At 48.8% G+C, this 15,637-nt stretch overlaps 1 protein-coding gene across 2 annotated transcripts in view; it reads right to left on the bottom strand.

Moving 5' to 3' along the window:
• ELN (elastin) overlaps nucleotides 1–15,637 on the bottom strand; it is a 61,588-nt gene that overhangs the window by 21,274 nt on the left and 24,677 nt on the right. The window contains exons 3-18 of one of the 2 annotated variants that reach the window (XM_033171905.1): nucleotides 15,495–15,536; nucleotides 14,590–14,646; nucleotides 13,739–13,771; nucleotides 12,662–12,697; nucleotides 10,992–11,111; nucleotides 10,357–10,461; nucleotides 9,243–9,305; nucleotides 7,962–8,009; nucleotides 6,981–7,052; nucleotides 5,393–5,425; nucleotides 5,178–5,249; nucleotides 3,565–3,612; nucleotides 2,994–3,056; nucleotides 2,559–2,603; nucleotides 2,351–2,443; nucleotides 1,258–1,332 (exon numbers count right to left, since the gene is read on the bottom strand). In XM_033171905.1, the coding sequence (XP_033027796.1) occupies nucleotides 1,258–1,332; nucleotides 2,351–2,443; nucleotides 2,559–2,603; nucleotides 2,994–3,056; nucleotides 3,565–3,612; nucleotides 5,178–5,249; nucleotides 5,393–5,425; nucleotides 6,981–7,052; nucleotides 7,962–8,009; nucleotides 9,243–9,305; nucleotides 10,357–10,461; nucleotides 10,992–11,111; nucleotides 12,662–12,697; nucleotides 13,739–13,771; nucleotides 14,590–14,646; nucleotides 15,495–15,536 (1,005 nt within the window). The remainder of the gene's footprint in view (nucleotides 1–1,257; nucleotides 1,333–2,350; nucleotides 2,444–2,558; nucleotides 2,604–2,993; nucleotides 3,057–3,564; nucleotides 3,613–5,177; nucleotides 5,250–5,392; nucleotides 5,426–6,980; nucleotides 7,053–7,961; nucleotides 8,010–9,242; nucleotides 9,306–10,356; nucleotides 10,462–10,991; nucleotides 11,112–12,661; nucleotides 12,698–13,738; nucleotides 13,772–14,589; nucleotides 14,647–15,494; nucleotides 15,537–15,637) is intronic. The other variant, XM_033171906.1, reaches the window with a different exon arrangement.

Below are 15,637 nucleotides of genomic sequence, written 5' to 3' on the forward strand. Positions count from 1 at the left end.
CACGCTCTGTTTCAAAGTCTCGAAGGAAGGAGAGTTTCCTGCTGTTAGTTCACAAAAGCAGATACACAAAAGTACAGTGGGTGAGATGGCAGATGGGGGAAGGGTTAAGTACCCTTCCCCCCCAATCCAAACTGGACCCGATCCCCTATCAATTTTGCACTGGCTGCTAATATGCTACCGGGCCAAATTCAAAGAGTCCGGATTAAATTTAAAGGCCCTCAACAATTTGGATACAGTGGTACCTCTGGTTATGAACTTAATTCATTCTGGAGGTCCATTCTTAACCTGAAACCATTCTTAACCTGAGGTACCACTTTAGCTAATGGGGCCTCCTGCTACTGCCGCACGATTTCTGTTCTCATCCTGAGGTAAAGTTCTTAACCCGAGGTACTACTTCCGGGTTAGCAGAGTGTATAACCCAAAGTGTTTGTAACCTGAGGTGTTTGTAACCCGAGGTACCACTGTACTTTAAGGACCACCCGATTCCATATATCCTTGCCCAGTCACTGAGATCTTGGGGAAAAGGGTTCTCTGTTAGTGGCCCCCCTTGGCTCAGATGCCTGGCTCATATCTATAAGAACATAAGACGACCCTGTTGGACTGCTCAGTGGCCCAACATAGCCCAGCATGATGCTGTCGCAGTGGCCCACCAGATGCCACAAAGGGAAGCCCATAAGCAGGAACTGAGTGCCACAGGAACTCTCCCCACTTCCGACTCCCAACATCTGGCATTATTCAGAGGTATATTGCCTCTTACTGTGGACAGAGCCACCCTGGCCAGCAGCCATCAATCTCTCTCTTTCCTCTGCAAATCTGTCTGATCTTTTAAAAAAGCCATTCAGTTTGGTCATCACTGACTCCTGCAGAAGCGAGTTCCATAGTTTAACTCTGTGCTGCGTGAAGAAGGACTTTCTTTTCTCTGTCCTGAATCTTCCCACGTGGATGCCTGTGAGTTCTTGTGTTAGGAGAGAAGGAGAACAACTTTCAAAGAGAGCCACATTCTCCATATCGGCCTCAGTATTGTGGAACCGACTCTGTGGAGCTAAGATCAGACAAGTCTTCTCCTCTTCCTCCTCCCTGTTGAATTTCAGGCACTTGGCAAAGACCTTTTTATTTCAGCAGGCATTCTCAGTAAGCTCTACTGTACTTATCGATGGAACTTGCATTTCTACCCGAATGGATCCTGTTTGTTTTAAGCACTGCAGAAATCCTGTGATTTCTGGACTGTTTTATTGATCAATTGGGTAAACAGCTCACCGTAAGCTGCTGCTTTGGCTGCTGCTTTGGCTGCTGCTTTGGCTGCTGCCGCTGCTGCCGCCGGTCCACCTCCACCTGCGGTGAAAAAGGGTGAGAGAAACTGAGATCCATTCCTTTTGTCTGGCCAACCTGGATGGGCTTGTTTTTGAAGAGCACAACTGCAGAATCTTTTGGCCACAATGACGGCAAAGGCACTCGCCTAGTGCATTTATCGTTATCCGTATCATTTATTTAATTAGTATTAATTTAATTTATTAGTTGCTTTGTCTTGCTGGGGCAACTCAAGGTGACTTACGAAAAGAAGGCTCGCAGGCTATGAAGGACTTGCTCACAGATTTATTGACAACTGCACGAATTACGATAGCTAGGAAGTGGAAGGGGCAAGCAGAATATAAAATGGAAGGATGGTATACAGTGGTACCTCGGGTTACGTACGCTTCGGGTTGTGTACTTTTCGGGTTACGAACTCCACTAACCCCGAAGCGCAACCTGGTGTGTGTGCGATTTGCGCATGCGCATAGCTTTTTCGTGTTTTTTTCTGGGTTTTTCGGGTTTGCAGAAAGAATTGTTTGGGTTATGTCCTTTTCGGGTTACGTACTGTAACCCAGAACGAATTAAGTACGTAACCCGGGGTACCAATGTAAAGAGGTGTGGGATATAGCTATTAATGATAAATTAACATGTGCCATTAAAGTAAGACAGGGAATATGTAGGAGAAATTGTTTTGAGGAGATATGGAGGGTGTTTGTAGGATTTGTACTGTTAAAACGGAAGGGGGTCAAACCATTGCAAGAGGTGTTGAAATTTCGGGAGGTTGGAATGGTCTTGGTGGTGGGGTGCACATTCTTATTCATATTTATTTATGATTATTACTCTGTCAAAATTTAAAATTTAAAGAAGCAAAAAGAAAGAAAAAATCAAACCCACATACATACATACATACATACATACATACATACCAATGTGTTTACTATTGCCCCTTTAAAGGTGTTTACTATTGCCCATTAAAAGATGCTTATCCATTACCCATCCAAAGGCATTGAATATTAACCCTACAAAACTGTTTGCCTATCACACATCCAAGGTCATTTACCTATTGCTCCTGGGACACCAGCACCGGGCACCAAGCCTCCTCCAAGAGTCCCAGCGCCAGGGACTCCGACTGCCCCGGGCAAAGCTCCAGCACCTTTGGAGAAAGAAAGAAAGAAAGAAAGAAAGAAAGAGGAGTGAATGAGGGCCAGCCAGAGCCCGGGCTTCAGAGCATGGCTACAGATGGGCTCCACCAGCGTGGAGTCACTCACCATATTTGGCAGCTGCTTTTGCAGCGGCTACCTGAGCTCCCACACCTGCAAAAAACAAAACAAAAAGAGCTTCAGCAATGTGGCCACGTTGCTAGAATATTCAGGACACAAATCACAGATATCCCTCCCGACTTACTGGCTTTGGACATCAAGGATCCAAACCAAGTAACTTTTGGCAAACTGGGGCAGTTGTTGGGACTCCATCAGCCTCAGCCAGAAGGGCCATTTTGGACTCCAACTCCCATCAGCCCCAGCTAGTCTGGCTACGCTGGCTGGAGCTGCTGGGAGTTGTAGTTAAACGACACCTGGAGGCACCAGGTTGGCTAAGCATGTGTTGATTTCTGTCTGTGCAGAGCAACGGAGGTGTCAGCAAGGGGTCAAAGACTCTGGGGGGTCATCCTTCGCTGGTGTTGCGTGCTAGCGCAACCCGCTTACCTGTCCCTGTTGGGTAACCGGCCTTCCCTCCGGCACCACCGTACACGCCGCCCGGCCCAACACCTAGAACCACAAAGAGAAGTCGAGTCTTCAGGGGAGAAGATCCGCCCCATGCAAAGCCCAGAGGAAATTGGCCGGGGGTTGGCGATGGGGGTTCCAAGGATTGGGTGCCTTTTGTTGTGTTTTTGCCTAACCCCAGACTGCTTCAGAGTGATGTGGTACAGTCCCCTCCTCCTTCTGATTGATGCAAAGAACCAGACGTCTACACTGAGATATTGGTGCCTTGTAGTTTTGAATGGCAACTGATGGAAGTTTGCTAAGGGGGTTCAAAATCCCCCCCCCTCAAAAAGCGCAGTCCTCACTCAAAAGCCTGACTGACTAGTTGAAATCTGTAGCACTGAGGTGCCTGCACAGTCAGTCTTCACTGTGTTACCCAGAGCTGAACCTTGGTGAAGCCCATCCCAAACACAGATCCATGCACTTTCAGCCCCCAAAATGCACCCGTTTCTCTCCAGCTCCTCCCCACCTCCCCCAGGCCACAAGCTAGGTTCTTGAGACCAAGAGAACTCACCGCCGTAAGGCCCCTTCCCAGCGCCGTATGGGAGGCCATAATAGCTACCTGGAAAGGGGGGAAAAATAAATAAATCATATTGTGGGCCTAAGGAACTGCCTGCCACTGCCTCATCGAGCACAGAATGGCCTTTGGTTACCCGCTTACTAGAGCTCCTTTCAGTCTGGAGATGATATCAGGGGTTAAATGTGGGACCCTTCTGAATGAAAGCGAGTCCTTGACCCCTTAGCAGCAGGTTAAGCCAGCAGAGCCAGTTTTAAACATCTGTATTCATTCCTACACACCCCAATGGTTGAGATGCTAAAGGGATGGTTTGCATTTGCGCTAAAAACCATGGCTAGCTGCCTTAGAGATAGAAGTTGTCCATCTGAATACATTTAAACAAATTAACAACAGAAATGAAATGCCTTCCACCAGTGATGGGAACCTCAGTCTCAGAGGCTCTCCCAACCTCCTGAGACTCTGGCTCCTGAGACTTTCATCAAGCCACACCCCCTCTCTCCAGGCCACACCCCTTACCGACCCTGAGTGATTTTTCCTGGCTAGGATCTGCCCTTGAATCCTGATAATCCTTTAATCCATGGGTAGGCAAACTAAGGCCCGGGGGCTGGATCCAGCCCAATCGCCTTCTAAACCCGGCCCACGCATGGTCCAGGAATCAGCGTGTTTTTACGTGAGTAGAATGTGTCCTTTTATTTAAAATGCATCTCTGGGTTATTTGTGGGGCACAGGAATTCATTCATTTTTTTTCAAAAAATAGTCCATAAGGTCTGAGGGACACTGGACTGGCCCACGGCTGAAAAAGTTTGCTGACCCCTGCTTAAATCTGTTAGGAGCCGCCCAGAGTGGAAACCCAGCTGGATTGGGGGGGTATAAATTATTATTATTATTATTATTATTATTATTATTATTATTATTATTATTATGTTTCTTACTTGTCTGAACAAAGGAAAGTGTGTGTGTGTGTGTGTGTGTGTGTGTGTGTGTGTGTGTGTGTAAAAATGTAAAAACAAGCCTGGTGTTCAAAGGTAGAACTACTATTATCAGTGCTTTTTTCTATAAAAAAAATGTTTAGGGGTACTCTCATTTTGACTCAAGAAAGTCACCATTTTACAGTTCAAATCGGGGAAAGCAAATATAGTAAATGGACAAAAGTACAAAGATTCACAAAATGTTTAGGGGTATGCATACCCCTGCGTCCCCCCAGAAAAAAACACTTGACTATTATCCATTAATTAAAATTAACCTTTGTTGTTCCACCCACTTTTGTTTCTGTCTACACCCACTATAGGTATACGGCCCCCGGAAGGCCGCTTAGAAGGGAACGTGGCCCCTCAGGTGAAAAAAAGGTTCCTCGCCTTTGCCTTTCACATTTGACACGAGCATTACAGCCCTTTATTATAGGAACCCAAACCGCCACCTAACAGCCTCTGCAACCAAGGATGGGTTTTGGTCCCATTTTACGGAAGCAGAACTGAGGCCGGGGCAGGCGGTGACCTGCACGAGTTGCACACAGTGACTCAACAGTCTCAGACAGGACTCAAACCAAGAGCCTGGGTTGCAAAGAGGAGTGGGGTTTTCAACAGCGTTTTGGTTCTGGGTGTCAGGCTCACCGGGGAGTTTGGGTGCCTTGATGGGATAGCCCAGCGGGAGCCCAGGCTGCTGCCCTCCAAAGACTCCGAGAGCTAGAACAATAAAGGAAAATAAAATGAGGCTTTCCATAGTGCAACCATTCTCACCACCCTACTCCACCAGGGTGGGCTGATCTGTCTCCCTCCCGGCTCTGTTGGGAATGGGGCACATGCATAGGTGTGTTTTGACAACCTACTAGAGAGCCCATTGACAGCTCCTCCTCCTGCCCCTGAAAGGAAAAGAGATAATGATCAGTCCCCGCACACAAAGGACTAGCAGCATGATACATGGTGGTCAAAACATTTCAATGCAATCGGCAGAAGACTTGAAGTGTTGCAAGATTTAGTGCAGGTTTCCTCAACCTCGGCCCCCCAGATGTTTTGAGACTACAGTTCCCATCATCCCTGATCACTGGTCCTTCTAGCTAGGGATCATGGGAGTTGTAGGCCAAAAACATCTGGAGGGCGGAGGTTGAGGAAGCCTGATTTAGTGCTTAGTGTCAGACGAGGACCTGGGAGAGAACAGGGTTCAAAACCACACACAGCCATGGAGCTCCCTGGGTGAATTTAGGCCAATCTCTGTCAGCCTTACCTACCTCACAGGGTTTTTGTGAGGATAAGATGAGGGTGAGGAGAACTATGTGCACCCCCTTGAGTTCCTCGGATGGAAGGTCGGGTATATAAATGCAGGGGCGTTGCTGGGGGGGGCGGTCCGCCCCGGGTTCCAGGGGAGGGGGGTGACTCTCAGCATGCCCACCCCACAACTCATAAGTTGCTCAGTGCAGCAGCTGGCTTACACAGCACACACTTTGCTTTTCCCTTCCTGCTGTGAAGAGCCACAGAAGCACAGCTCTGCCCAGCCAGGGCTCCACCTAGCACCCTGGCACATTTCACCAGAGCACTGCCCTCTAAGGGGGCACAAAGGTGCCATCTTCAAGGGGTGACATTTGGCACCTCCACCTAGAGCCTCAAGCACAAGCCAGAGCAAATCCAGTGGCTTTGGGCTTAGGACTCACCACCACAGCACTGCAAAAGCATTAGCTGTGCTTGCTGTACTCAGTCCACCTGGACCTGGGGTACCACCCGCGTTTTGTGTTCCCCCACAATGCTTTGTGGCGCCTCATTTGCATGCAAAATGCTCACTGTGACTTGAAGGGGTGGGGGGGTGGGGTGACCAAAAATATATATATCCGCACCGGGTACCACTTGGGCTTGCTACACCTCTGTATAAATGCAATGAATGATAAATACATTTATTTTCTGATCACAAATAATCGTTTTTATTTAAAGCTCGTTTTGGCCAAAAGAGTGAATTTCAAAGTGCAAGGGACCTTTGGCCCTCCAGATGCTGCCAAACTACAACTCCCACCATCATCACTGGGTGCCTGGCCTGATCCGGCAGGCTCTTCTGATATTCTTAAGCAAGTATGACAGCCAAAGTTCCAAGTAGTGAGCATTCATCATGTGTGAAATGGCCCAGATTCTAGCGCAAAGGTAACCAATATGGTGCCTTCCATATGTTGTTAAACTACAACTCCCATGTGCCCTGACCTTTGGCTCTGCTGGCTGCTGGGAGTTGGGGTCCTATGACATCTGGAGGCACCACAATGGCTACGCTTGTTCTAGCAACCAGATGACTTGAGAGTCAGCTGCAGGAGTCTTCCTACCTACGAAAACTGCCCTAATAATTTGAGAAACAAAGCCCATCTGAAGGTGACAAGTCCCACCTTCTCTGGAGCAAGGAATGGATACAAGCCATCATTGGGGAGGGGTAAGAAGGCTTACCTGGAACTTTTGCCTTCACTCCAGTTCCAGTGGGAACGCCAGGTAAGACTCCAACACCAGGATAACTGATCCCTGAAAGGGAAACAGAAGATTCTGGACTCTTTTAAAAAATTACAACAGTGCTTCAAATGTGGAACTTTATTTGAATGCGCTCAAAAGCTGAACTGTAAATTGGAAACAGGGTGGGATGTGCTAAGAATGTGTTGACTTTTGACACTATGTGCTGAACTGTTGAGTTCCTATGGGAGAACACAGATATCTGCCTTATACAGAGCTGAAGCCCTATGAGGAATGGTTGAAGGAGCTGGGTATGTTCAGCCTGGAAAAGAAGAGACTTAGAGGAGATAGGAGAGCCATCTTCAAATATCTCAAAGGCATGGAAGAAGCAACAAGCTTGTTTTCTCCTGCTCTGGTGGGCAGGACCCAACCAATAGCATCAAGTTACAAGAAGGGAGATTCCGGCTAAAGATTAGGAAGAACATTCTGGCAGTAAGCTGTTTAACAGTGGAATGGACCCCCATGAGAAGTGGTGGACTCTCCTTCATTGAAGGTTTTTAAGCAGAGGTTGGATGGCCACCTGCCATGTATGCTTTCACTGAGATTCCTGCCTTGCTGGGGTTGGACTAGATGACCCTGGGGTCCCTTCCAAAGCCACAATTCTATCATTCTATGAAAGGACTGAACCTGAGACCTTTTGCCTGCAAGGCAGCTGAGCTAAGATTCCAGTCCTCATGGTTCCAGATCAAGGGCAGATTTAAATAGAAACAGAAGCAGCTGCCTTACCCTGAGAATCAGACTTTTAGTTCACCTAACTTGGTATTGTCTACACTGACTGGCAGCAGCTCTCCAGGGTTTCTGACAGGGGACATCCCCAGCCCTACCTAGAGATGGCCTTGGGGATTGAACCTGGGACCCTCTGCATGAAAGGCTGAGACCATACCGCTGAGCTATGACCCTTCTCCAGAATGGGACAGAACTCACCTGTGCCAGGGACCAAACCTCCAGGGAAGACGCCAGGGATTCCCACACCTGTCGAGGAGAGAGCACAAACTGTGAGCACCAGCCATGGAAGCAAGGCAGTGGAGCATCTGCAACATGCAGCCTACAGAAATGGCTAGCTGTCTTTGAAGAAATGGGATCAATTTGTAATAGAAAGATAAACCCAACTCCTTTGTTACCCTTGCTAGGAATAATAGATGAATCAAATCAACATGTATCTCACTGGGAGGTGTTGACATTTTTGCTGCTCGTATAGTAATGGCTAAATGTTGGTGACCAGCAACAGGTCTGTCAATAGACACCTGGTATGCTCAGGTGTGGTCCGTTGCTGAGAAATTGACCTTCCAGGGCAGGGCGGCTCAAAGCGAAGATGAGGCCTTTATCCTAGCAGCCATTCATCTCCCATATGAGACATGGCAATCAATCGAGACAACCTCCCCAGACCATTGTAAACGTCTGGAGAGACCTAGTGGACTAGAAATTTAAATATGCTTAATAAACTTGTTCAAAGTGGTGGTTCCAACTTCAAGCTGCTGTTATGCTTTCCCTCCAATAAATTGCAGACTAGCTGCTATTGCTGCTGTTACAATGGTACCTCGGTTTTTGAGCACCGAAGAAGCCAGACGTTTCGGTTTTCAAACGCCGAAAACCCAGAGGTGAATACTTCCGTTTTCGAACGCGCCTCGGAAGTCGAACAGCTTCCGCTGCATGTTTTCCAGTTTTCTCAATTGAACTTGCAGCCAGCCCTTTGCGCCTCGGTTTTTGAACGTTTCAGAAGTCGGAAGGTCTTCTGGAATGGATTACGTTCAATAACCGAGGTACCACTGTAAATGTATTTTAAATTATCTTTATTATATGTGGAAGAAGCATAAAATGCTTTTTGTTTTAAAAAAGAAAATGGTCCAAAGGAGTTGATTAAAAGATGCTGAGATAGCTATCGTTCAAACTCTTAAGGAAATTTCCAACCCCAGACTGCATCAGTTATGGATCAAGATAATCTGTGCCATATACTTTTTGTATGCTGTTTTCACAAACACATTGAATTTGGTGCCCATTTTCTCCTAACGGATACACTGTTTTTGGATACAAAACTTTTGGGTGGAGATCTGCATCACAAAATTCAGAGAAGTGACAATTTCAGAGGACTGGCTGTGTTCCAGCTCACACACCAGACTGCACAGATTTCTTCCCTGTCTGCTACAGAAACATCTGGCTCTTCACCAACTTGCACCTGGATTTTTGAGGGGGCAGCCTTCAACCTACCAGGGATTTTGCCAGGCTTGGCTCCAATGCCAGCCCCACCAGCTCCTGGTTGCAAGACGCCACCTGCGGGAGGGAGACAGAGAAAGAGAAATATCACATTGCTTGCCCTAGGACAGCCAGAGTCTCAGGCCTGGGGGCTGAATGTGGCTTTACAGGCCTCTGTGGACACTTTCCAAGCCATGCCTCCTCTCAAGACCACACTCTCTAGCCTGGTTCTGAGCCCTCCTTGCAGGCCTTTGCCTGGCTGGAATGTACCGTATTTTTTGCTCCATAAGACGCACTTTTTTCCTCCTAAAAAGTAAGGGGAAATACCTGTGCGTCTTATGGAGCGAATGGTGGTCCCTGGAGCTGAATTGCCCAGGGGCCAAAAGCAGATTGTGCTATTTAATTTACAAAGAGAAAAGGGAGTGTTGAAAGGACCCCGCTCAGCAGCTGATCAGCAAGAGATCGGGAGAGAGATAAGTCCCTGCTCCCTTTCAGCCCCGCCCTCCTTTGTTGAATGTGCTGCAGAGGGAGGTTGTTTTTTCCCCCAGGACATGTGACTGGCTGATTAGATTATCTGTCTGGCAACAGTAGAAAGGCTCCCTTTCCTTAAGATTTTTCAGAAATGTGAGTTAAACCCCATAAAAATGGGGCTTTTCCTCTTTGCTTTTCCCCCTTTGCAAAAGGAGCTTTGCTTTTCCCCCTTTGCAAAAAAAGCTGCAAAACCTTTAGCTGATCCTCAACCCCCCCCCCAAAAAAAACCCCAGGGCTTTTCCCTTTGCAAAAAAAAGCTGCAAAACTTTTAGCTGATCCTAAAAAAAGCCAGGGCTTTTCCCTTTGCAAAAAAGCTGCAAAACTTTTAGCTGATCCTCAAAAAAAAGCAAAACAAAACAAAACAGGGCTTTTAGAGGAGGAAAACCAGAAAAATATTTTTTTTCTTGTTTCCTCCTCTAAAAATGAGGTGCGCCCTATGGTCCAGTGCGTCCTATGGAGCGAAAAATACGGTAACCTGTGTCACTTCCTGTGCTGACAGGGAACACAGGCAACACTGAACTAGATGGGCCAATTCAGTGTTCCTAATTCTCTGGGGTTCGGGAAGATCAAGGCAACCTACCCTGTAAAAATAGCTTACCTCCAGGTACACCCACACCACCTCCAGGTACGCCTACGCCGCCTCCAGGTACGCCCACGCCGCCTCCAGGTACGCCCACACCAGTACCTGCACCAGCCCCAGCGCCTGTTTAAGGAACGACACAGAATCTCAGGGACTCAAACCCTGTTGCCATAGCTGGAGGAGCCATGATCAGATTTCAAAAAGCTGCCTCCCCCCCCCTCACCCAAAATACTTATTTTCTGAGTGCCTAAAAGCAGGAATCACCTGCTCTCAGGGGAGCACATTCCCTGTGCTTCTGGGTGAGTTGCTGTCCAGAACAAGGACTCATCCAGAAGCCTACAAGAGGCTGCCTGTTCTGCTGTGCCCCTGCACCACAAGCGATGGCATCCTCCGGTGCAGAGAAGGCATTCGAATGACTAGAATGGGAAGCCTCCTCAAAGGACTGTATCCCTGTATTGGGACAGCCCAACTTCACCACCGAGGGATTGTTTAGGAACTGCCTCCCAAGGGGAAAATATCAGGAGGGGAGACCAGCAAAGCAACAGCTGCATCGTGGGGCAGAGAGGCAGCCAGAGCATGGATTCTGTGTCCCACAGCGTAGGCAGGCAGAAGAACCTCCATAATCATCAGAGACACCTGCAGCCTTGACTCACCGGCCTTGGCAGCTGCCTTATAAGCAGCAGCTGCTGCTGCTGCAGGGCTTCCGGCACCTGGGTAGACACCTCCTGGATAGACACCTCCTGGATAGGCGCCACCTGGATAGACACCACCACCTAGGGCAGAGAAGGAAAACGACACTGAGCGTCAGGGCTGGAGTTAGATGCAGGTCAGCATGAAAGATGCAGGACTCTGTCATCAGTGAAGTTAACTCTTTCTTCAAGGAAATGGCATGCAATTCAGCAACACTTCCAAGCAGGTCTTGCCCCTATGGAGCAGCTGCCTTCCACCCCTCCTAAGGCCATCTGTGTCTGTGCATCTCTGACATCTGCTCTGCCCCCCTCCTCATTATTCTCTGTGTTATTGGAGACCAGAAGGGAGTTTGTTGCAGCAGGAGAGGGAGACTCCCTGGATTCTTTTGACCCCATCTGCTGTTTCAGCCTCAGAGTCTGAACACCCTGTCACAGGCTCTTCCTGATCGCTAAACCCTGTTGCCCCTTCAGCATCCAGTTGCTCCTCCCAATCTGCTCCCTCTGACCTGTCCACAGTGTCCCGCCACCAATCCCCAGGCTCTGAGCCTTCCTCCTTGGGGGTTTCCCTTAGGGGTTCCCCAGCTGCTGCCTCCCACCACTCCTCTTTGTCCAGCCAGTCTCTGACACTGGGCTCCACTTGCTTTCGATGTGCCCATCTCTTAAACGAGCAAGAGCCATCCAACCTGGTTGCCATTACTGACTCCTGCGGGAGCGAGTTCCAGCAGTCCCTCCCCCCCCAAAATTGGGGGGTCCAACCCCCTGGTCCCCTAAACTCATCCCCACTACCCTATAAAATGCATTATTCAGAATAGCAGCCTGCATGACCCACTAAGGCAGATAACGACGCAATAAAATTCAAAGCAGCAACAATTAAATGCACATTTATTCAAAAGCCAATTAGAAAATTGATGATTCAGTGATACCATCTTTTCAAAATCTGATAGTCATTTTCACCTCCAGCCTCTGTGCTTGCCTCTTAGTACCCACCTAGGTAAGCCTACCCCATGGGCACAATGCCACACACTTTGAGAACCACTAGATCAGGGGCGGCCAACTCCCAAGAGACTGAGATCTACTCACAGAGTTAAAAACCGGCAGTGATCTATCTACCCCCTTTTTTGGGTTCAGGTCAAAGTTGTTGAGTGTTTTTTAGGGAGGAGGAAGGCCCATTTTGGGGGGGTTCGGGTGAAAGTTGTTGCGTTTTTTCAGGGAGGAGGTAAAATGTTGAGCTTTTTTTTAGGGGAGCCACAGTTGTTCAGCTTCTTTGTGGAGAGCCAATGATCTGCCAGTGATCTACTGCAGACATCCAGCGATCTACCTGTTGGACATGCCTGGACTAGATCAAGCAGGCATTCTGCCCTCACATGCAGCATAGGGCGCTGTCCCCATTGCCAGTGCTGAAGTAAGACTCAGCTGCCAGTCTGCTTTTGAGCATGGAATGGGATAAGGTGGCATCTTTCTGCTTCGCCCCAGGCAGCAGATGTGCTGAGCCAGTGCTCTGCATATCCTCCAAACAATTCCCTCTCACCAGCTTGGGAGCCCCAGAAGAGCCGGTGATGGGTCTGAGATACCTGCTCTCAGCCAGACCTTCCCAGGAAATGGCTGGAGGGCTCACCTGCACAGGGCAAGCTTACCTAGTGTTCCAGTGCCTCCGACAACCCCTCCGATACCTGCAGAGGAAAAAAGAAGCCAGGGCATCAGAAATCCTGCAGTTGGATCAGCCCACAGAGGACTCATCTAGCCCAGCATCCTGTTCTCACAGTGGCCAACCAGATGCCACAGACAGGATCTGGGCACCATAGCCTTATCCTTTCCTGTCATTTCCAGCAAATGGTATCCAGAAGCATCACTGCTTCTGACCACGGAGGCGGAGCATAACCATCCCGGCCAGTAGCCAATGATAGCCCTCTTCTCCCTGAATTTATGAATTCCTCTTTTAAAGCCATCTAGGTTGGTCACCATAACTGCCTCCTGTGGGAACTGTGGGTTCCACAGTTTAACAATGTGTTGTGTGAATCATAGAACCACAGAATTTGAAGGGACCCCAAGGGTCATCCAGTCCAACCCCCTGCAAATGCCAGAATAAGAATCCCTTCCTTTTAGCTGTCGCAAAGCTTCCCACATTCAGCTTCACCTGATGTCCACGAGTTGCAATGTTATAAGAGAGAGGGAAAAACTTTTCCCTATCCACTTTCTTGAAGTTGTGCATCAGTTTATAAAGGTCTATCTTGCTTTCCTTTCCTCTAAACTAAAAATCCCCAGAGGCTGTGACCACTCAACACAGGGGAGACATTCTATCGCCTTGCTCTTTTCCAAACCTTTTCCATCTCCCACCAGCCCCGGAAGCATGGGCATAGCCAGGGGGACAGGGAGAGGCAGCTGAACCCCTAAATCAATAAAAATCAATAAAACACATAGCAAACTGAGGTTCTGTCCTCCCCCGACAAAAGGCCTGCTCTGCCCCCTAACAAAAATCCTGGCTACGCCCATGCCTGGAAGCCAGCATAGCCAGTGGCGGATCATGATGTGGGTAACATATGGAGGGTGACAGATTCCCCCCATCCCTGGTACAGAACCTGGGGAGAGAAATACACAGGTAAGCCCACTGGGCTGCCTCTTCCTCCTCCTTTCCCCATTTAGTAGCCACAACAAGAGAAGAGAGACCATGTCAGTTGCAAAGAGCATTAGGGGAAGTGGAGATGGCCACTTACCTGGTTTGGGGGGCTTTGCTCCTGCTCCAAATCCTGGGGAGAAGGGGAGGCATCCGGTACAGTTAGATGAGCGCCAATGTCAGGAGAAGTGTCCCCAAAAGCAACAGTGGGCAGAGCAATAGATTGGGACACTTACCATTGTATGGTAGGCTGCACCCGAGCCCCATGGAAGTCAGAAATTCTCACACCCATAAAAACACACACTACTTTAACAGTCATCCAAGCAAGCAAGCAAGAGGCAACATCTCAGGTCAAGAACCCATCCCTACCAGGCAATACCACTCCAGGCAGGTGCAGGGTAGATGAGGGTCTCAGGGGCCACATAGAGGGCTGCATCCAGCACCCAGGCCTGAAATTCCCTGTCCTCACACTTCCCTAATGTGAACTAGATTGGCGGACATAAAACAGAGACATGGCCTTCATGGTGACTGGCCCCATTCTGTGGAATTCCCTCCCCAGATAGGCAAACATGGTTGCTACCCTGAAGACTTTAAAATGGACTTTGAAGACTCCCCACTCACATTTCCCAACGGTCTGACGCTAAGCTCCCAAGTATATCACGGGCAGCCAACATGACACCCTATAGATGCTATAGATGCCGGCTCATAGAATTACTGAATTGTAGAGTTGGAAGGGACCTCGCCAGCCATCTATTCCACCCCCTGCAATGCTGGGATCACAGCTAACTCCCATCAGCTCCAGCCATGGTCAGAGATCATGGGAGTTGTAGCAACATCTGGAAGGCACCCCGTTGGCTAGCCCTGAAGGACAACAACAGAGGGTGGACTTGGTCCACAATGGTGCTGCCCTATGCTGACCCAACAGACAAAACCATTCAATAGAGGCCTCACCTGCTCCTCCCAGTCCAGTCCTGACACCGCCTGGTCCCAGACCTCCGACACCAGCTCCTGCAGAGGACAGGAAAACCACAGAATGTAAGAACCTAAGAGAAGGCTGCTGGATCAAGCCAATGGCCCATCTAGTCCAGGATCCTATTCGCCTATGGTTGACCAGATACCCCTACGGGAAACCCAGAAACAAGACCTGAGCACAAGAGCCCTCTCTCCTCCTGCAATTGCCAGCAGCTGGTATTCAGAAACATTGCTGCCTCCAACCATGGAGGCAGAGCAGAGCCATCTTGGCTAGTAGCCGTCGATAGCTTTATTGTCCTCCACGAATTTGTCTAAACCTCTTTTAAAGCTGTCTAAGTTGGTGGCCATTCCTGCCTCTTGTGGGAGGGAGTTTCAAAGTTTAACTATGCACTGCATGAAGAATCATAGAATCATGGAGTTGGAAAGGGACCCCAAGGACCATCTAGTCCAACCAGCTGCAATGCAGGAATATGCAGGTGTCCTTTATAGGGATCAAACCTTCAACCTTGGCATCATCAGCACCAAGCTCTTACCAACTAAGCTATCTAGAAGTCCTTCCTTTTACAGGTTCTGAATCTTCCACTGTTCTCCTTCATTAGATGGGAGTCCCAGCATTCTGAGAGACATGCATAATTTTACAAACTCCTCTTGCCTGCCTTTTCTCTAAACTAAAAAGTCCCAAAGGCTGCAACCTTTCCCCGTGGGGGATTTGCTGCACCTCCTCGATCATTTGGGTTGCCCTTTTCTGAACCTTGGTTCAGTTTAGGTTCAATGCAGCTGTCCCGAGAAGTAGCCGCTGCTCCATGCCCCATGCATTATCTTCTAAACCGTTCAGTCACTCAAGTGGAGGCAGAGAGCATCCTTTCCCTCCTCCAGGGACTCACCTGCCCCACCAAGTCCTCCTAGTCCTCCTACACCAGTAGCTCCTGTAGGGATCAAGACGGTTGTCTCAGGAGACCCAGAAGGGGCCCTCAAACAGCGCCTAGCCATCTCAAGCAGGCTTACGTAGCACCCATCACTGGTGCTG

The sequence above is a fragment of the Lacerta agilis genome, chromosome 15 (genome assembly GCF_009819535.1).
Source record: "Lacerta agilis isolate rLacAgi1 chromosome 15, rLacAgi1.pri, whole genome shotgun sequence".
NCBI classification, from domain to species: Eukaryota; Metazoa; Chordata; class Lepidosauria; order Squamata; family Lacertidae; genus Lacerta; species Lacerta agilis.